The sequence below is a fragment of the Chamaea fasciata genome, unplaced genomic scaffold (assembly GCF_029207755.1).
Source record: "Chamaea fasciata isolate MVZ Bird 193981 ecotype frontalis unplaced genomic scaffold, bChaFas1.0.hap1 SCAF_4, whole genome shotgun sequence".
Lineage (NCBI taxonomy): Eukaryota > Metazoa > Chordata > Aves > Passeriformes > Sylviidae > Chamaea > Chamaea fasciata.
Window position 1 is genome coordinate 46,715,589 of NW_027094089.1, and position 23,105 is coordinate 46,738,693.

Below are 23,105 nucleotides of genomic sequence, written 5' to 3' on the forward strand. Positions count from 1 at the left end.
ATGCACATATGTGCTAGGAACAGAAATCACCTGGAAATCTGTATCCATCCTGGATGGAAACAGAATTAGGGGTTTTCCTGGAAGCGCTCAAGATACTATAGCAGTTTTAAATCAGGGTCATAAATGTCTGATAAAAGATAAACAATAATCAAGTGCACTGACAAAAAAAGGAAAGGGAATTATGTACTACAATCACAGAACAGCAGTTCTGTTTTGCCCTTAAAAGAGCACTTTAGAACTTGCAGTCTATAACTATCACTGTCTTGCTAAAAAAAAGAAAACTTAGAATTTAAGTACAAATATAAGAAATGAAAGGAGATCAAGTCTACAAACATTTTCCATTTCATACTTTTCACATTCTTAAGAGTCTCAAAAGACCCTTCCTTATACTTCACATTCATGATTCTGATCCCCACTTGTGTCCAAACAATGACAGCATAGGAATTTCAGATGCACTGCAGTAACCTTTCAAGGGGGACAGGAGTATGTAATGTAACATTAGGCCTTCCACATGAACAATACAAACAGGAATAGAATCTCAAAACACAAGACCTCAATTATTCTCCTGAAGAAAATGAGTAAACCTCAGGTTATACCTAAGGAGCTTCTACTACTGACAGAGACTGCCAAACACAACACTTGGGAATCTCTTGCACTATTCCACAGGTGCATCTAGAAATGCACAAAACACATCCATTGCAACTTACAGTTCACTGGAATATCTCACAACCTCTCTGGAAAAACCATTACTGCGTGGATGAAAGACAGCAGAGTCAACATTTCATCTGACAAAATTTGAAAGCTGCTAGATTAACAGAGGTCTTTTTGTCTCAAGACTGCCGTAATTTCAAAAGTAAACATAACCATGTTTTACATTGATTAAAAACCCTCTTACAAAGAAAACAAAAATTGGATTTAAAACAAAATTAAATAATAATTTAAAAACCCCAACCAACCAAACAAAAAAAAGCCCCCTCAAAGCAACAGACCACAAGAGATCTCTATGCCTGGCATTTACAGCATTTTGAATCCATGCAGAAAGCCACAGCCTTCTTAGAGGACTTGGCAAAGCATGGAGAGAGCAGGGTGCAAAGGTGCAGCATCAGTCTTAGTAGTAACAAGAAGTGTTCTACTGGTTTTGTAGACTTTTTTTTTCTTTTTACTTGCATAAGACTTAGCTTTTGAGCAATGCTTGCAGACTTCCATCAGCTCTACGGAGTACTGTTGGCCCCTTCTAACATCTGTTTCTGTGTCAGGAATCCCCTATACAACTCAGGAAGGACCTTACTGAACTGCTGAAGCTGCTCAGCGGCCTTAGGGTGAGCTGCACTGGTCCGAGGATTCTCCCCCTCAGAGAAACAGGGATGGACTCTTGCAAGACACTAATCAGCAGCAACATGGCACTTGGGGCTGTGAGGACAGCACATTCTATGGTTTGGCCTGACACTGTGTGAAGGGACAACCAACCACCTGGCCATAACGTGGTTTACAGGAAGTGACAGCAATATGCATTAAGAACTGAATCCTCATCTCAGCATTATTAAGCTACATGAAAAAGAAGCAGCCAGCTTAAGCTGAATAAGTAACATTCAAAGTCTGAGGAGATTTGAATTTCACTGAAGAACAAATTTTACCTTGGGGGTGAAAAGATGCGTGTGTGTGTAACATTAAAATCAAAATGCTGTCAGAGCTTTAACTGTTAACATAGCTAAAAGACTGCATAATTATAATTTATGTAACTCCTACAGAAATTTAAGGAAAAAAACCACCTTTACCTTTCTTCCAAGAAAAACTGTTCTTCTGTTTCAGGTCTGCTAGAACAGTGCAATTTGACATTAAGAATACAGTCCTGATGTATTTAATTACCCAGTAAAGACCACCAAATGCTCTGGCATCACAGACCCTCTTTGTCTTTGCTGATTGACAACATCAGTAAAACTCACTAGCTTAAAATTAAACTTCCACACAGAATTCCCTTCTGCTTCTTACTAGATCAAGGTTCTTAAATACTAGCAGAGGGGCAGGTGGGAATCAAAAAAAAAAAAAAAATCAAGAAGGTAAGAAGGGTTTCTCACACCTTCACAGCTCAATTGCCTCTGTTAATAGAGATTTTACGCAACTCATGCATATTTCATTGCTATCCAAGGATAGTCGTTAATCAAAAAATTACTACAAAAAAGGAACGTTACCAAAATTTTTCTCTACAAATATCAGTGGTGAAGTCAGGAGCAATCTCAATCTTTTATTTCTGTTGCACTGAACTCAAAAATCAAACCAGCATCTCTCTTCCCCCCCCCCCCCCCCCCCCCCAGTATTTTGCTATTTTCCATTAAGCGTTTGAAGTGTTTTCAAGAGTACAATTATTGGTAAAATTTCTTACCGGTGAAGTTAGTGAGGTGTTAAATTAGAGGATAATTCCTTTACAATTAATCTTGCTGTAAATCTAAGTAGTGGTTCAAGACACCAAGTGAAATCACATTGCGTAATGCCAAATTTTAACAACAATGACTCAAAGGACACTAATGAATTTGCAGTATTTAATTTCAAGTCTTTCTTTGCTATACAGCACTTTTTTGGGCATTTGTTGAATGCTCAGTATTCACTCTTCTACTGAAGTTTTAACTAGCTCTTCTCATTAAACAACTTTCTACAATAGGGCAGTAAACTAGGTGATGATGGCCACATAGGACATCATGTGCTTGTAGCCAAAGAATTTGTCAAATTTATTCCAACAGAAAGTTGGCAGAATGCTACATGTTAAGCCTGTTTTTATTTTTATTACATGCGAAGTTATAAAGGAGCAGGAAGAAAACCTACAGATTTAATGCTTTAGATAAAACAGTCCTTGAATTTCTATTCCCCTGACAGGTAATAATTACCCAAGTAAACATCCCAATAATCCAAAGAACTTCAGAGAAGGAAAGCGTTACTAAATTTGACTTTCAAGCAGCACTAGGCTAAGTAGAATACAGACATCTTATAAATGCTGTCTTATAAAAAAAGACAACTCCAAGGCCTCTAGACTGGACAAAATATTTTCCCACCATTCCTACATGTATTTGCATACATGCCTACACATGACTCACCAACATTCCCTGTTAAGAGAACTACCAGGTCCTGCATCCAGGGGCTCTGCCTCTTCAAGCCCCCAAAAAGCACAGCATTACAGTCATCTTCAGTGTCCCCATGACAGCTACAATCCACAAAGGACTGTGTCCATCATCAAGGCAGACTAGCATCCACAAAGAAAAGTCAAAAATACTGTCCTGTGTCTTCCTGCTACCCCTGATAGTCTAGGTAAAAAGCTGCCTCCTACTCACCATCCTGCAGTGGCTCTCAGCCAGTCCAAGGAGAGGTCATTTGTCTGCCCACCCCTTTTCAGACAGTGAATCTTAACACACTCTCTTCTTAATGCAGAACTCTTACTTCACATTGAAAGATATTCCTATTCAGATAATCTCACAATAAATCCACTTGTGTCTTCTTTCTTATTAGGAGCTTTCTCATAAAAACCCCCTAAACCAAGGGGACAGGAAGCCATGGAGCATTTCTCCTCTCCCAAGAGAGAAGGCAAAAGCCAAGACAACAAAAACATGTGCTCAATTTTCTTATCCCTATATGTTAACCCAGTGATCCTCATAACCTGTTTGTTTCTCTGAGTTTTCCACATTTAGGAAGAACTGATCTTTCCTGGACAATCCAAACAAAAAGTCGTGGACAAGCAAGAAGGTAAGCAAAAAAATCACTCCAGGCACAAAAATTCACATTTTTACCATCTCTTAAATAGAACAGAGATAAAAAGCTTGCCAGCAGCATCATCTTCCAAAAGAGAAGCCATAGAAAATATTTTACCTTTTATGAGATGCACCTTGTTTTCACACTGAAGTTCCATAATTCAATGATGCCCAAACTTCACAGGCTATGTGGAGTACACATACGCCTGTTTAAATTGCAAATAAACCATAAATTATGCCACAAAGGGCACTATATAATAATAATGGAAGCATACCGTTGAGCTGAGCAGGGTTCACCTATGTGACATACCCATACGTGGCTTTACCATCAGAGTACACATACACCCACCCCAATGTTTTAATATCCAGTTAAAAGAGAAGGCAATACAACCACCAACAGGTTAGACAAGACTAAGATTGCTATTACTTGCTTTGGAGATAAGCACCTGAAAGTTGGTTAAGATACTTTGCAAAGAATTCAGTGAAGTATTCCATAAAACATTCCACAAGATCTTTTAAAAAAGGGAAGAGGTAATACGATTTTGTATTGCTATCCATATTAAAAACCCCAACCCTTAAGCCAGCATGTTGCAAATCCATATTTTCAATGTATTTTATTTCAAGAAAACACGAAGCGGCATGCCCTTAGGGATGAGAAAAATATATCAAATGACAAGCAGGCTAGTACAGAAGCTGTGGATCAGAGGTATCTGCCACAGCTCCAATCCAGAGCATCACACATCAGGGTTAAAACAGTGAGTTTCCTCTGGGTAGGATTACACTCAGTTCAGCCACAATGTGAGGATACATGACACTGTGACTGAACCAGCGAAGTTCCTTCCAGTTTTATATACTAAAGGGAAACCAACTTGAACCATCAATCTAGTAAAGTACTAAGCATTCCCACAGAAGTCCCAAAAATGCAGAGAGAGAACAAATATCTAATCTTTTTCTTTTGAAGCGTAAATATATGGTAACACTCCTCTTCAATAATTTTTCATATGAAGGTACACAAAAATCTCAGTTAAACACATTTTTTCAAGAGCGGAAGAAAGTTATGGGTTAGATTCTGAGTTTTTCAAACAGATTGGGTTTTTGTTTTGGGGTTTTTTCTGGGGGGAGTAGGGTTTGTTTTGTTTTTATTTAGCTTTGACTTACCAACTCTGGACAAATAGGAACACTGTGTTCTATAAACAGGATGTAACCTTTGCAAAGGCCCTGGGACTGGGACCTCATAAGAGACCTTCTCCACCCAAGATGTTGTCTCCAGATGCAGGAAAGACCTCAGGCATCAGCTTGACCGCTGCTCACCATTGCCTTCTGGCCGATCTGAGGAATACGTAAGCTACAAAATGCTTCACAGTAGGTTGGACATTTCTAATGCTTCACAGATAAATGAGGTGAGGCTGGGACCAGATGATCTTTAAGGTCCATTCCAACCCGTAAACATCCTATGATTGTGTGGTCTTGAAAATCCAGTCACAAAAAACTTGGCCTGAAACCCCATGAAAGAGGAGTAAATAAAGGAGAAGAAAGTGAAGCAGTTTTTGCACTCAAGTCATGCCCACTATCACTGAAAGGTGCTGCTGAAGTTCAAAGGCCTGCCTGGGGATAGCTAGAGTCAGAATTTACTTGTAACATTAACAATTAGCATTTAAAGATACTTTTCTCCAATTTAACAGAGATTTTCTTTGTTTTAGCAAAGAGGCTATCATTTTGGCTTGTGACAACTCCAGAGTTTCAGCCTTGCTTTAGCTAAAGATATCTAAGGTACAAACACCTGAAAACAAAGACGTAAGCTTTAGTCTCACTGCAAAGGTCTCTGTCTGGTATCTAACCTACAATCCTTCTTTTTGGTCCGGGGAGGGCATGAAAGAAAAAGCATCACTGTCATCACTCATATCTGTCTACTTGATTTTCACCTTTTTATTTTAAAGGTGAAAATTGATTACATTAATTACTTAGCAAGGTGAAGGAGAATTGAAAATTCAAATACGGCCAGTATGAAGTTACCACAACCCCACTGAAAGGAACATTTTGATTTGGGAGACCTGGCTTGATTTTCTATAACTAACTCCTTTTTTTGCCTATATAATAAACAGAACTTCCAGTTTACCACCCTGGACATAAAAGTCATGTTGGCTCAATCCAAGCCATTACATGCAAAACACTACTACTGGAACACAAACAGATTCCCTTTCTCACCACCATGCAAAATACAGCTTCAAAAGTCCTGAAGCACAAAATTACTTTGCTCAATTTTCCCCCAAAGTAGAAAATGAGAGAGGACTGTGGGCAAGAAGTCTGCCAGAAACACACAGAGCTTTCAGCAGCAAAGCATCTGTCCATGTCTTTCATCCATCCTACTTGTGTGCCACGAGTCACCACTTATTACAAAGCAGTATTTAAGTTTCAGATAGTGTAATCCACTTTATTAAATCTTAAGAATACAGAACAGGTAAGACACTTTAGCCAAAACTACTAGTTTCTTATTTTTGTCACAGTTGTCTTTCAGTGGCTCTGCACTGCTTTTTAATTACAAATGTTTTTAGAGGTGAACTTTATTTCATGCCTCGAACATGCTCCTAGTTAGAAGGCACCCACTATCCAACTGAACAGCTAGCAAACCCTGCAGTTTAATGAGGAAGAACAGGCTGGTTGGAACACATACTGCCTTCTGAGACCTACACCTGTGAAGCATGTTCAAAAGTTTGCATTTCCTGATAATTTTATTTAATCTCCTCTTTCAGAATTTCAGAGTTCAATTGCACGAAAGAGTATCCTCGGTCTTCTGTTACTGGATTAAAAGAGATGAGAAAAGTAACTCTCAAGATTTGTTTCTAGAAATTTGAGAAACTGAATTTAGTAAACAAGTGCATGAGGAGCTGTAACATAACAGAAAAAGACAAGAATACCAAACGTTAGAGACATTAAAGACCAGAGCCCTAGAAATAAGAGTAATTCATAAATAACCAATAGTTATTTCAGCACTTAATTCTGAAGATTTTTAAGAGAAACAAGACAACTAGCAAGGTAAAACCTGAAGTATTAATAAGAAAGTTATACTATCTTTGAGAAAATGAGGAAGCGCATGGTGTTAAAACAACATGCAATATTGCATTTCTTCGACGAAGATTTGTAACAAAATCTCATTTAAAACAAATTAACTGCACATCTGAAGTGTTAAATGGGTTAAGAAAATTCAATTTTCTATACCTTCTATACTTAATCTAACTCTAAACATAGACTATACAAAGAACCATTTACTACATGAAATCTTAGTTTATTCTACTGACATTAGCTGAATACTTGTAATGTATGAAAAGGTAAAACAAATAAGGAAGTCAAAACAGTTCAGTTTCTTTAAATTATTTTAACACTACATACCTTTATAGTCTTAGTTTGAAGTCTCAATCCATTCAGGGTATTTATAGCTTTTTCGGCATCCTTGGGGTCAACATAGTTCACAAAACCATAACCCAAGCTCTGTCCTGATTAAAAAGACAAAAGACATCATTAGTACTGCAGTGCCACACAATGAACAGCTAACTGTATAAAACCTTCAGACACACACTGAGCAAACACTGCTTATACTGAAGAAGAGTACCCACCCCAAAGAACAAAACTGCGAAGGGTCACAACCTCTGAGTTTTCCACCAACATTGGTAGATTTCAAGTAGCTTGCTCTGTTCTTGTGTTCAACACAGAAATGGCTACATTCAGTTTAATGCAAGACTTAAAAACTGGCAAGCAGAGTAGATTCAGAAGTCTATGTGTATGTTAGACAACACAGGATCTGCAGAAGCATCAAGTTTAAAGTGACATCAAGAATCCATTACTCACTCTTAAACTTTTTTATTGAACATAAGTAGTATTGTGGCAAAATTCTGGACTACTGCTTGAAAATGAAGTACATTTGAAAGTCACTCAATGTCAGAATTTGAGCCATATTAGAAACCATAAAATTTTACAGATATTATTCATATACTACCTTAGAGCCTTTCAGTAACAAGAGATTAAAGGCTTGTTTTGTTCCAATATTCAAAACAACAAGTATCTGACCAAGAACTAAATATCAGCCAAAGATGCAGCATTGTTTTTGGGATTTTTTAGTGCAGGAAGTTCAGATGACAGATAGACATAAAGCATTTTTAATTATTTCTTATCTCTGAACAACAGCCCCTTTCTAACCAATAATCTTGCCGAAGCACTTATTAACCACTTGAGTTTAGCAGTAGTCATCTTTCGACAGCTTCAAAACCTACAGTATACTATCCCTAACTAGCATTCTACTTTAGAAGTACTTTCACTGCATAAGAATGCAGATACATGGAAAATTTTAACAGAGTGAAAAGATATACTTTATTAGCACAAATCTTCCAGAAACACTCCCATACTCTGAGGTGGTTTTGTTTGTTGGTTTGTGTTTTTTTTAAGACACCAAAACAAGGTAAAAAATCCCCAAAACCTGTCAACAAGCCGTAGGGAAGCATCCAACATAGCTAACTCACAAAATGCTAGTTAGAATGATTAGCTTGGGTACACAACAATATAAAAGAATAAACAACATTACATAAAGCACAAATGGCACATTCATTTATTGTCCAAAAATGATATAAGAGAACTCATACTGTATCAACTTTTTGTATTGGATCTAAAGTGTATGCATTTTAACAGCATGTAATGCAAAAAAAACAACAGGAAACTTTGCACTTAATTAAGCATCATAAGAGAGTTGACTAACTAGCCCATCATCACTGGCATTTACAATTTTGCATGTATTATGCCTACCATGGCATCAGAGGGTACCACCACCCCACTCCCCAAAGTTACTTCCATTCTCTCACACCTCAAAACACCTCAGACAAACATAAATTGTCTAGCTGGATCCATGAACAGGTTAATACATGCATTAGAAAAGAACCCAAACTCTAATGAGATAGAAGACTGAGCACCTGCTCTAGAGAACCCTGCTCTGAGTAGGTTAGACTCCATGATTTTCATGCCTTCAGCCTCAGCATTTTGTCATGTTTCTGTAACAAACCATACGGAAATATCCAAAAGCATTTTCTATTCATTTACAGCTCTACGTAGATATTGTTAAGTTTCTAATCCTAGAAGCCTTTTTACTTATTAGTTTGATTAAAGTGGAGCAATTTCTATAACTGACACCTCCATCACACTCACCAACACCCACTGTCTGCAGAAACTCTTCCCAACAGCGTCTCCAGAAAAGAGGAATCTCTCTTTTTGTGCATAACTGATTTCAGTGTTATCTCCTAATACAGAAATGCTGATTTCAGGTGTTTGTTATTAATCTCCTGAGAAGCCCTTTTAAATGACAACCTTAAAAGATGTTAAAATCTTTAAGAAGAAATATTTCATACAGGATGTTTCCAATACAACAGTCACTCATTCCAGATCTAATAGAATACGATGGGAAGGAATTTTTTTCTCCTATCCCTCTATGTTGTTGTGATCTGCTTTTCATATAAAAACCACCCAGACTGCTGCAGACAAAGAGCTTCCACAGCTGTTTTAAAGTATTCAATTCATGACTATTCTTCTGGAGACACCATATTAGTTGAACTTGATCAGTATTAGGACACTAGCCCAGGAAGGTGCACCAAAAAAATCCAGTATTCTATGATTTTACAGTGAAAGAAAAGCTTTCACTATGACAGTGGTAGAACACTGAAACAGGCAATCAGAGGAGTTGTGAAGTCTCCATTCCTGGAGATACACAGGAGTCTGAATGGACATGGTACTGAACGACCTGCTGAAGGAAAACCTGCTTGAGAAACTGAAGAATTCTCGAGGAAATGACTAAATTATCTCCAGAAGTTTTTTTTCATCCTCAGTGAACCTGTGAACGAGATTCTATTTACTTCAGTTTTGTTTTACTTAGGTTATAATCTAAAAATCAAAAGTGCTCTCTAAAGTCCTTATTTACTTAGAAAGGTTAAGAAAATGCCAAACTTCTTAGACCTTAAAATTATGCTTGAAGATTAGTGGTTTAGTTAGACATTAATAATAACTGGGAGTCAAAAATCACCTTCACAGCACACAAGAAAGATAAATGTTGACTTTGAACAAGTAATGCAAATAACGGTAAATCAAACCTGATTTCTGGAATCAGTGTTTGAGGAACCACTCTCACATCTTCCTGCTTATATTAACTGCTTGTCAAATGGTTTGTCAGTTCATAGATAGATGGCTGAGTTCCAGAAAATTCAGACAACCATTTAATAAAATGCAGTAGAAGCAGCTATTCCAAACACCCCATCAGATATCTCATTCCAAGCTATGTCTGACAGGTGGTGGGAAAATACAAAGTGGGTTACAAGGAAGAACTGAGTTTCTAAGTTCTAAGTGAAAAGAACTTCAGTCCAAACTTACTCAAGTACCACGACGGCTGTACAAGCTTAAGTCTCATCTTACTGTGGATTTCAGATAGAGAGACTACCATATCCACTGTGTACAAATTTTATTCAAATAAAATTAGAGGCAACTGGCCAGGATAACTTAAACCAGTTCTTCTGTGCAGTTCTTCCTCATTCCTCAATGTCTAAACATCTAAACATTGGCTTTCAAGATAAAACAAGGAGAAGGTAGACTTAAACCAAATCAGCCACCACTTCGGATATTTGGGAGGAACTTCATTCTTTAATGAATGTAATGACTAGTTGTATTGCCTGAAGATAAGGACTGAACCGAACAATAACAGAATTGGACTCTTCCATGTGTGCCTCTTCCACAGCAAGCTCCATTCGCCAAGACAGCAATGTCCTGCAGAACACACATTTGTCTCTAAGTCTAGTAACATGCTTAAAAATAGATTATGTTTTATGCTAAAAGGTGACAGAACAAAGAAGGTAAATCTATAGCTATCCACAAGTTAAACAATTCCCAGACTTAAATGTGCATCAAAAAGCTGCTAAGTCTCCTGCTAAGAAAGGGTCAGCTCCAGTAGGCTCTTGCCTCAGCTCTGTGTTTCCCATTTGTGATTAATGACACTGTCTCTTAAACTCTTAAAAAACTCTTACACCACTCCAATTTAGCTTTCCTGGTGCTCTGTCTGATACTATGCATTCAGATATTTTGAATAACCAGTTTTTCTTTTTGAGGATCTTCAAAATTAAGATCTACTCAGACTTAATAAAGACAAGAGACCACCTGTCTTTATTTCACAACTCAGATCTACAAATATTAAATTAAGATTATCCTAAATAAAGGTGTTTCAAGAGTTTCTTATTTAAATATCAGTTGAGCTTAATCTCCTGGATGGTTCTTGTGGCTACTTCACAAACCTGTTTAAAGATGTTCCTGCAAACCTCCTATTAGATTTTATGCTTTCAACACTACGAATATTGGACAATATGGTGCAGAAAAATCCCAACATTTAGTTTAATGACTGGTAAAAGTAATCTGAATCAGGAGAAGTAGAAAAGATGAAATTATCTGGAAGGAATGAGGAAATAAATGGGGCAAATCAACTCAACTTAAATTTTTCTTAAAAAAAAATCTAAAAACCAAAAGTCACATAGTAGAAGTGGTGCATCTCACAAGCCTGTAAGACAGCAAAGAAGTCAGAGTAAAAGCTATGATTTGAAAGCTCACATTGGACGTTCACAATTAGCAATTACATTTTATGTTTTATGTAACTGACACTTGTAACAAAGTCAAATTCAATCATAAGTGGCAAAAAAAATCTTTTCAGTTAGGCATTGCTTTGAACCTAGACATGCTATATCTATTAGTGACTTACAAATTTTCAGCCTCTGTGGCCTACAAGAAAAAGTGCAGAAATCACTATGCTATTCAATTTAATAGGGAAAACTGTTCCATTTTTATTTTGTGTTTTTGATCAGCATGTGTGATTATGCAAACTCTACTGTAATTAATTAGATAATGCCAAGTTGCTTTTTGGCACTACAGCCAATATATGGAAAGGATTTTGAGAGGTGAAGGGCAAAAAGTTATTTCAAACAATTTAGTTCTAATCATCCTAATCAGACTGCTCAAGAGACTGATTGGACATGCAAGCATATAATAGAAAAACATAAATGAGGTAATTTACCATTAAAAAACAAGTAATGAACACACTTATCCAGTACTTTGGAAAGAAAAGCAGACAGACTTCATAGGCACCTATCATTGAAGGATCAAAGAAGCTTCAAGCTGAAATAAGTAGGTAGGAAATAATAGCTATGGTCACTGTGCTCCTGTATTTACTACTGTGCCTTCAAAGATCGATTTTTTTAGCTTCAAAAATACACAGGCTAATTCACAATACTTATCAGAGAAGAACCACAAACTAGTCGTATCCTACCCAAAGTTGTTTCATAACTGCTTCCTATAAACTATAAATAATGCACACAGCTGTAAAAGTCCAAAGAAAATCCTCTGCTGTCCAATATTCAGAACAAATAGATGCTATCCAGAGAGAAAAGAGGTCATGTAAAGTAGATGCGACAGAGGTGACACTTATCCATTTTTAATGTTTTACTTTTAAAGGTAAATAAAAAGCTCTGAAAAGCTAAATAATTAAATGTGGCCAGGGATGTCAAGGCAAACAAGAAAAGCATCTACATAGAAAGCTGGTGAAAGAAATGGTTAGAGAAAATGTGGGCCCTTTCTGGAACAGGAAGATGACCTGGTTAGTAGGGATATAGAAAAGTCTGAAGGATACTGAACAACTTTTCTTTCCTCACTCTTCACCAACAAGTGCTCCAGCCACACTGCCCAAGCCCTGAAGGGCAAAGAAGGGACTGGGACAATGAAGAACCACCTACTGTACAAAAGCATCAGGCGCAAAACCCTCTAAGGAACCTGACGGTGCACAAGGCTGTAAAACCTGGTCAAATACATTCACGGGTTCCTATGGGAACTGGCAGAGGAAATGGCTAAATCACGATCCATCATATTTGAGAAGCTGTGGCAGTCTGATGAAGTTCCCACTGAGTGGAAAAGTGGAAACATAACCTCCATTTTCCAAAAGGGAAATAAATAAAGCAGGAGAACTACAGGCTTATCAGTCTCATCTCTGGGCATGAGATAATGAAGCAGATCCTCCATTTAAGGTAAGACACAAGGAAAACAGAGAGGTGACAACAGGCAGCATGGTTTCAGTAAGGGCAAATAGTGCCAGACAGATTTGGTGGCCTTCCGCAATAGGGTTGAAGTGTGCGGATGAGGGAAGAGTGGCTGATGTCATCTGGCTGCAGTTGCACAAAGCATTTGATAGTGTCCCACACAATGTTCTTGTCTGTAAGCTGGAGAAACATGGATTCAGTGGTGGCTAAGGAACTGGCTGGGTGTTCACATTCAAAGAAGTGTAGTCAATGTCTCAATGTCCAAGTGGACACAAAGGACAAGCAGCAAGTAGTGTTAGTATAGCGTAAGTATTGGGACTAACTGTGTTTCACTGTCACCAACATGGACTACGGGAACAAGGGCACCCTCAGCAGGTCTGCTGACAACACTGAGCTACACAGTACCATCGATACACTTGAGGGAAGGGATGCCATCCAGAAGGATCTGGACAGCTTGAAAGGTGCGTGTATCTGTGAGGACTTCATGAAGTTCAGCAAGGCCAAGTGCAAGGTTCTGAACCTGGGCTGGGGCAATCCCAAGGACAAACACAGGGTGGGCAGAGAATGGAGTAAGTACAGCCCTGCCCGAGACGATGAGGGGGTGCTGGTGGATGAGAGGCTTGACATGACCCAGCCATGGGCACTCACAGCCCAAAAAGTCAAACGTGTCCTGGGCCACATCCAAAGCACCATGGGCACCAAGGCAAGGGAGGGGATTCCACATCACCCCTCCCGTGAGGACAGGCTAAAAAAACCTGGATTTGTTCTGCCTGGAGAAGGGAAGGCTCCACAGAGATCCTACAGCACCTTCCAGTACAGAGCCTAAAAGAGAGCTGGAAAGTGACATTTTACAAGGCCATGTAGTAATAAGACAAGGGGGAATGGCTTTAAACTGGAAAATTAGATTGGGTATAAGAAAGAAATGCTTTACTGTGAGTATGGTGAGATACTCTAAGAGGTTGCCCAGAGAAACTGTGGATGCCCCATCCCTGGAGAAGTTCAAGGCCAGTCTGGACAGGGTTTAACAGGAATAACCTGCTCTAGAGGAAAGTGTCCCCATCTAAGGAAGGAGGGTTAGAACTACATGATCTTTCAAGTTCCCTTCCAAAACAAACTATTTTATGTTTCTAAGAGTTCAGTTTTCTGAAATACTCATTTTACATGAAAGTGTTTAATAACTATGCGCTGTACAATAAAAGACTTGAAAGGTAGATGAATACAACTTCTAACCTAACAGCAGTTAAATAAGCCCTTTCAAGAGTCCCTCACAAATGCACAGTGAACTTAAATGCTGCCTTTTCAGTAGTCCTGCAACATTTTCTAGTTCCTGAAAATGATGGATATTGCTTTCTGCTTATCACCATGATTAGACAGTAGCTGATTATGATAGTTTTATTTCATGACTGATTAAAGAATCTTGGTATTTACTAGGTCTTCTCTCAACATTTTTTGGGCAGAAATTTCAACAGGTTTGCCCCTAGACATTTCTAGCCTATATAAAGCTAGATGTCTCCTGATGTCTCCTGCTGTGCAGCTATCTACTAAACTTGTGTTCTTGTGATTTCCCTCTCTAAAAAGCTGCTTCTGAAAATGATTTTCCTACACGTATGTCTGAGAAGCTTGTCTTCCCTTACAGAATCTAGAGCCTTTGCTGTAGAACTGCTTTGCTTGAGCATACAGCTGGTACCTTTTGTTCCCCCAACACTGCTCATTGTAGTATACAATGGCATTTGTTACCAGATAACTAAGAGGTGCCGAAAGGAAAGCAACTGCAGCACTAGAAGATCTTCCATTGCTGCATTTCTTCTCACAGCCAACCAACTGCACCAACACACACTTCCTACTTACAGGAATCAGAACAACCTTTTGACAATGCAGCATGACTCTACTGCAAGTCTGGGACGCCCACCACATGAGGGAGTCCTTGGCTGCTGTTTCTCATCAGAGCTATGACTCAGACCCAGCGAAAGGGCTGAGCAAGCTGAATTTTTGAAGCAATTGTTGATTACATTAGCAGAGTACCCAGATAATCCTGCATCTTTGTCTGGAATTCTTAAACATTCCTGTAATGTCTAAAGGTCAAACAAAATAAATAATTAACAGTATCAGCTAATAATTTTTTCCACAAAAAACAGAGTCAAGACGAATTCTACAGTCACTCGAGCTGTCAAAACCTTTTCAGAATGTCACTACCGATCAAATAAGGATGAATGAATTCTAAGAAATATACTGGTTCATTTCAGGAGCAAGTAGAGCTGCAGCTTTTAAGTTCTCATTATCAGGTAAAAGTAATGTAAGAAAAGCAGCCCCACCAACTGAATCCTATTACAGCTGAATTTAAGAAGAGAAAACCCAGAAATGTCATAATGACCACTCAGACAGGCATATCATACAAAAAAAACCCCCACAAAACCAATAAAAACCCAAACAACCCCAAACCAAAACCACAACAACAAAAAAACCCCAAAACATTTACAATCTCTACAATCTCACTAATAATATGTCTTGAAACTAATACGCACCACTAAGGTATAAAACAATTTTCATGGTCTAATACAAAAACAAAGCACAGAGTAGTCATACTCTGGAAAATCAGAAGTCCGAATAGCAAATAACACATTCATACATTTCCACAGGACAACCAAAGATTATTGATAAGCATACATTTGCTTCTACAATAGTCACCATCCCACCATTTCAGACATATCAGGCTATTTCAACTCCTGAAAAAAGATCTTATTGCAAAAGACTAAGTTACAGGAATATAACCAGTAAGAACTTCAACATCACAGAAGAAATGGTAAAAAAAAACCATACCTTGAAAACCACCCCCAAATGGGACACACTATTTGCATCAATATTACAGTGCAGAACACAACTCTGACGTTAATGAAGTCTAGGAACTGAAAGTTTTTGTCTACAAGTCCACAGAAACAGAACTCATAGGAATTCCAGAAGACTGAGGATCTTATTTCTTCTTATATTTTAACTTCAGCTACATACACGGCCTTCAGTGCTTAACTCCTCCAAAAACTGTCATCCAGACCTTGACCGAAAGAGAACAGTCTATTTTCTAGTGAACAGTAGTGTATTTTCTGCCTCCAGCCATGTAAGTGGTCATTTTACAAGCACTGTTTTCAATACACTGAACTGTGTTTAAAGCCATAAACTTCTGTCTCTGTGTATGAAGTTAATTGGCAAAGATCCACTAAACCACTGCAGGAACAAGTCAGCTTCCTATTTTTATAATCAGGATCAAGTCAAGTTCACAGAAACTTGACATTCAGTTTTATTCTGCCTTTCATCACTCCAAAGGTTGTACTCCAAAGGTTTTTCCATGCAAAGGTGGAAGAAGGCTGTTAAAAGAAACATCTGTGACATTTGAAGACCATATATTAAGCTCTCATTGAAATTCATCTCATGGACTCATATAATTTTTGCAAGTCTCCTAAAATTTCACACTGAAGATGTGTTCCATTACCAGTACACAAAAGCAGAAGTGTCACTACAGAAACCCCACAGGGTTGTGCAAAGATCAACCTAAAAGCTGCAACTAGTAGTCTATGTTGTCCTGAAAGCAAGCCAGCATGGCCATGGGAAAGATAATACTACTAGACTCCAGCCCAACTTCAGAAGCATGAAAATTTTAATAGAGTTTCTGATACAGAAGTAAGAAACAATCAACCCTTTTGTCATTGTGGACTTGCAATTCAAGACATCAGAATGCCCTACACTATGCTACAGTGATCCTACAGGGTGACAACCCCACAGAGGACTCGTGAGCCAAGATAAGATATCATTCAGCTGGTACCAGCTCTTTTACAAAGAAGTTGCCTCATCTTCCTAAGTCACTACTGTCATCTGGGATTAATGCCATGGAGACTACCATAGCATTATCTTGACAGTGAATAAGGCTAGGAGCGCACACTCAGAAACACAACCCAATTAAGTACAGAATTGTATCTGAAACTCCCTACAGGACTTGGTCTAACAAGAAGGACTAAATAAGTAGAGAATACCATCAACCTTTCTATTTACTCTTCATGTAAGTTACTGTTCAAGTTTCAAACTATATTTTAGTTTGCATTAAGGCTTGAACAGAATTTTAAAAGCAGCTCAGCAAAATGACAGAACCTGCACAAGTCACTGAGCAATCCCTAATTTAATTGCAGTTTACTTATAGTTCCAGCAGGTGGATTCTATTTACTGAACACACAACTCATCCATCACAGAGCAGGCAAGGCTGGGAAGTTTGTAAGAAAACATCTGTAAACTATGATTGCTACAAGAGTTCTGTATTTAATCCTTTAATGCCTTTCTCCCAAACTACCTCTCAGCTATCGCTCCTAATCTGGAATAATGAAAGTTGAAGAAAGAATGAAAAGTATCGAACACTGATCAAAGTATTTGACAAGTATATCCTGCCATATAAGTAAGTAGATTTATGTCTAAGCCTAGCCAGGTTCAATGCTTTATTAATTTGGTGCCATCCTCCTGCATTATGGCTTAGGTTCTTCAGATGTGAGGAACATTATCATATGGTGCTTCATCAATACAAGCTTGTTGTTGGGTACAAAAGTGATGGTGAAGCTCTGGTTCCTCCCTGCAGCACAAGGAGAAAGTTCATGGTGGGGTGGGTATCATGGATGCTAAGCATTATATGAACCTGATAAAAGATGCTCAGCAAGCCAGAAGAGACATCAGCTGAAGGTTGTCCAAATAGAAAATTTCAAAGCCAGAAAGTGTGTTTGAAAGGAGGGACTGCATGGAAAACTGCATGCTGTTGCACAAGCAAAAGAAACAGGAAATGGTTATGGACACTACAGGAGGAGGAGCACTGAGAATCATGCCCATTACTGCCTTAGGTTCAAACATAACAAGCAACAGCAACAAACTACTTGAAATAATGGACTGAACTAGACACCCACTTTTCTTACAAAGACACCCAGTTATTAGACACCCAGTTTCCTCCAAACTAGCTTATCATATCACAAGGAGAAGATCCTTACCATTCCAAGGTGAAAGAATACCATGGAATTTGCCAAACCAAGTACTTTTCTGAAAACTAGATATACCCTTTAATTTTTACCTCTATTAGTAGTAACATGTTCCAGGCATCTCAGTTTTGTCTTTTGCAGTCAATTTATTCCTTGTCAGGAATACAGCCATCAGTGTTAAATATTCTGCATTATTGTATCCACTTCGTCAACTTAAATAAGCAAGAGTATGTAAGGCACTATGCTCCGCTCCTGGGGTGTTTCAAAACCTGTGGTAATGTGTTCACCCAAGTAAAAAACTGGCATGACACTTTGTTGTGGTTTAAACATAGCTGGCAACTAAGAACACACAGACAATTAAAAACAGTCCCCCTAACATCCCCCGGAAAAAAGGATAAGAATTTTAAAAAAAGCTCGCCAGTGAAGACTAGTTAGTAATTGAAACAAAGTAACATGTAATACTACTAGTAACAGGAAATAAAAAAGGAGGGAAACCCCAAGTAAAACAAGTGATAGACAAAAAAAACCTACTTATCATCCACTGGCTGATACCAAATCCTATCCCTGAACTGTGAGCAGCCCCCATTTCAGGTAACTCCCCTAGTTTATTATTTGGGCATGAGGTTCTATGGTCTGCAGGTCCCTTGACATGGCTACGCTCCCACAGCTGCTCGCTGGCAGAGCACAAAACACGGAACACTCCTTAACTCAGGGTAAATACTGCTCAGCAACAGACAAAGCATCATTGTCTTATCAACATTATTTTCATAGTGATTCCAAAGCACAGCACTGTACCTACTGCTGAGAATAAAGGAACCCTCTCCCCAGGTTCTCCTCCAAAACCAGGACACACCAGAACATAAATTCTTCTCCCGAACTTCACAGAAACACATACTATTTTGGAATGATTGTTTTGGTTTCTGTCCAGGTTTTCACCTGCTACTTCATCTCAGAGTTTTGAAAGACATTCCAAAATGTGCCATGATCCCAAGTTTGAAAAAAATTTCCCTGCTCCAGGGAACCTTTTTCATAGGTTAACTTCCAATGTTAGTTTCAACCACAGGCTTCTTTTCTGTTGGTTTGTGGGGGTTTTTTGTTTGGCTTTTTTGGTCCTCTCCCCCCCCTCCCCAGTCTTTACTGATTAATGAAAAAGTTAAAGAAAAAAAAATTCCCTCAAAATGTAATTTCTTTTCCTAATGAAGGTGTTAACTGTCAACTCAAAAAATATGTGCTTGCAAGTATGTACAAGGGGAACATCCTTTTTTCAGTTTTAACAGCTGTAATTAACAAATAGGAAAAATTACTAATCTGCAATACTAAGTAGCTGGAAAAAGCCATTTCTCTTTGTAATTGCTAAATAAACATAGGGAAAAAAAAGTGCTGAGAAACACTGAAGTTTTCATTATTTGAAACTGAAGTATGTCTCCACAACAATTAATTCTTACACGAACACAGCAAAATTCTTCCATGAGTAAGTCTGGAAGTAAACTGGCTTTTCCAGTTTAGAAGGTGATGGGGAGCAGTGGGGAACTGAAATAATCAATGCATCTCACTAGAGATGCAAGACTTCATAACCATTGTGCAGCAGTACTAGGTTCGAAGTGCATTTCAAAAAGAGCTTTGATTTAATATGCACAAAGACACAGTTACCAGAAAGACTACAAAAAAACCCTTATCTACAATAGATACAGAAACTCAGAAGACAGGAAAGAATTCAGATTACAAATCCCCTTCTGTAAAAGCAAAGTAATTGCAACAGCTGGTCAATAGTGCAGAAATTTCAAAGATAACATGGCTGTGTCCCTGGTAACTGTGGGAATTAGTAGATTTACAAAAAAAATAAAAATAAAAATAATAATAAAAAATTAAAGGAACCTTAAAATGAAATACAAGATCTGAGCCCTCTCAGCTATTTTCTCTTTACTGTGGATTAAAGTATTAGGTCACTAAAACCACAGTCTTGCATAGTTTTCTTTTGTGGCATTCTACAACCTTCTATTTCCACACTGACTTGACACACTCCAGAAAGAAAAATTCCAAAGAGAATAGTATAATAAGCCCTTTTCTGCAGTTGTACACAGAAAACCACAATGGCAGTCTGGCAAATTTTCACAGTAAGAACTGCCGGTTGAAGTACCATGATAAAAGAAAATAAAACATATATATACACATTTATTTTCTAGAAAATAAACAAATACAGCTAGAAAGTTCCTTGCATGCATTTTAAGGTCTTGCTTCTATAACACAATATACTAGCTGCTTCAATATATAGTGAACCTGTTTGAACCATCTGCAGCTTGAAGTCTTATTAGTTACCACTCAGCTTTTGGAGGCTGAGAGGAAGTATCTGCTTTCTTTAGGGATATCCAGGTCCTTATAATCCACACATCCTTGGAGTGAAAGAGCCTCTGGGTGTGCAGGTCAGTTACATCACTACCCAAACTGAGGAAGACATCACTAAAACATACCTTCGTTTCTCTAAATACTTTGCTCGTATCTCAGAGTACAGTTACCCTGAAAAGCAATAACGCCGTAAACACCTCAGCCTACAAGGTCTCTCTCACACAGTAGCTTCCACTAGATCAACATTTACTCAAACAGCTGGCCTAGGATCACTAAGATGTAACAGCAACACATACCTACATACAGATATGGAAGAGTAAACAGTGTAAGATACACCAAAGTGGCAGCCTGTGACTCCCAGTGTGGAGGCAAAGAGCACTACCTTAACTAAAAGCACACAAGATAGTCCGCATGACTACAGGACCAATGCCAGTTTGCAAACCCCAACGCTTTCAACAAGTTTCTTGTAAACTATGCTAAACACTGACAAAAAGTGAATTGAAATCTGTTTGCAGAAAAGTGCAAGATAATATATATTGCAATCATCTCCATCAAAAAGTACAGTGTTTGCTGAAAAGCAGAGTGACTTAGCAATCAGAAAGGTCCCTAATTATATTTAAAAAGATAAATAAAAAGAGTTAAATTTTTAAAACATCGAGTTCTTGTTTATGCTATATATTGAGATCAACTCATTAATTCAAGTTAATATACGGATAAATAATCACTTTAAAAACACTTGTTTCCACAAAGTTGGCACTATGAGTGAATCCCTGGCAGGTTTAGTCAAACAGCTCTTTTCTACCTCTTTTACTTGTAAAATCAAAGCCTATGATCTTCTGAAAGGTCAAAACATTTTTGTGCCTGCATAATGGTGAAAATCATACGAAACTGCAAAGACAATTAAGCGCTATCTTGAGTAACACAAGGTGAAGTAATTTCCTTCATCCTCACCTGCTTACATGACTCATTTTCAGGAGACATGTGAAGTGCATTAAATTATACTGCTTACTATGAAAAGGTACAGTAAATGCTGCTATATACTTCTTAGTAATACTAAATACCAATCAGAAGTATAAAACACTGCAGAATTGCCTGGGTTGGAAGAAATCTCAAAGACCATTTAATTACAATCCCTTAGCAAATTTAAGACATTAGCTGTGCTCTGGATCCACACGTAAGGCTTGTTTGATACTTAACTCTTTCAGGATTATCCCTGCAGGATGGAACTTCAAGCACCCAAGCTAACTAAGTAGGCCAACACTCTACTACTGCACTTTTCTCCAACAAGCACACAGTTCAAAATCACTTTATTAACTTCATGCTATAACCCACCAAATCCCTACGCCACACCAGAAACTGCATTTTACCATCTGCAGAGTTCAAAACAAACTTAAAAATTAAAGAGGTGATTTTAAGATCAACCCTCCCTGTCCCCAGAAGATCTATGCTTCAAGGTCTTGAGCAAGACGCTCCAGCAGAGAAAAGTCAGCCACCACACATAAAAATTCATATAAATAGAAAACACCCTCCAATCCTATTTGAATTCTATTCCTAATTTCACCTTTTAGTCAAGTTTTGCACAACACATTCCACTGGCAAGACACCGTTTTGCAGGCAGCACCTTTTGACCACAACCCTGCCTTAATCAGAAATTGCAGGCTGACAAAAACTCACTCATCTCAGCACACCACCCAGCAGCACCTGGCAAGTACCCCTGTGTATTGCAAATTCGGCACACCATAAAAGAGCATGCAGCTTCAACTAGTTCTTCCTTTAGCTGCCAAATTACTCTACTCTCCCAGCCAAGTGCACAAAACCTTGCAAAATCATCTGATGCTTTAAGAGTGATACAGGACTGCAAACATCAAACACACTGGAAGTAAAGGCCAGCAAGGAAAAAGAGCTAAGGAGTTTAACAAAAATAGCAAGCCTCTCTTAAAACATGACAAAGTTGTTGTTCTCTGTTCATTCATGTGGTCTTCTCTGTACCAGGCACTCATACTATATGAGCAAGTACCTGAAATTCCAGCTACTCCTTGCCCTACCATGCTCAAAATTTTTTTTTTTTTGTCATAGAAATGCTTAAGACTTTCTACACTGTAAATAAAGTAACTTTGAACACTAAGCCCCTCCACAGATATGCCACACTGTGTCCTTCTGCTTCCTCTTGCTCCCTCTGGGACATAAAAAGGAAAACCTACTTTGTAGGTAGGATCCCACTTACTTTGCCTCCTACCTTATCTTCAAGGCAGCAAGAAGACTCAAATTAAGAGCCTCAGATTAAGATACAATCATATTTTTTTCCCCATCTTCCTGTAAGGTTAGTTTAGGTACCCTAAAATTATACTTCCATTAAGGGAAGTGAAAATCGAAGTTGCTGAGTTGAAGAGAAAGCTAAGACTGCTCAGAGCAACAGGGACAAGAGACTTGAAAGAAACTGGAGCCCAGGCTCAACCGAGATCACGTTCAAAGACAGGAGTTTTAGAAATGCAGTAGCACTGACAAGGCATAAGGTTTCCAACAGCTCTGCCCTCGCCAGTCACTAGCATTTAAAATGTTATGATAGAAGGGTGAACACTACAGAGCTTAACAAGTTTCACATGTTATAGATTCAAGCAGCCAGTCAGGTAACACACTTTGTATTGCTTCCACTGAGGACACAAATAGGTTTTCCCCTGATTACCAAAAGATTGCTGTCACAATCAGGTCACAGCAAGCCTAAGAGCCATCTCTAAGAGATCAATGCTTCAGCCATACTCTGCTGAAACAGGCCACCTACCCCTCAGAAAAGAAAATCCTTCCCCAGGTCACGGCCTCAGCTGTTTCGGCTGACTATAATTCAGCATTGTGACAAGCCTTTCTTCTGACTCTACACTAGAGAAAACTGAGTGCTCCATAACCAAGGATCAGGCAGAGCAGAGCAGAGCCTCTCCTAA

General features: G+C 38.4%; 1 protein-coding gene across 1 annotated transcript in view; it reads right to left on the reverse strand.

The window, feature by feature from the left end:
* ELAVL2 (ELAV like RNA binding protein 2) overlaps positions 1 to 23,105 on the reverse strand; it is an 87,144-nt gene that overhangs the window by 15,792 nt on the left and 48,247 nt on the right. The window contains 1 exon segment of the mRNA XM_066181455.1: positions 7,122 to 7,225. Coding sequence (XP_066037552.1) covers positions 7,122 to 7,225 — 104 coding nt within the window.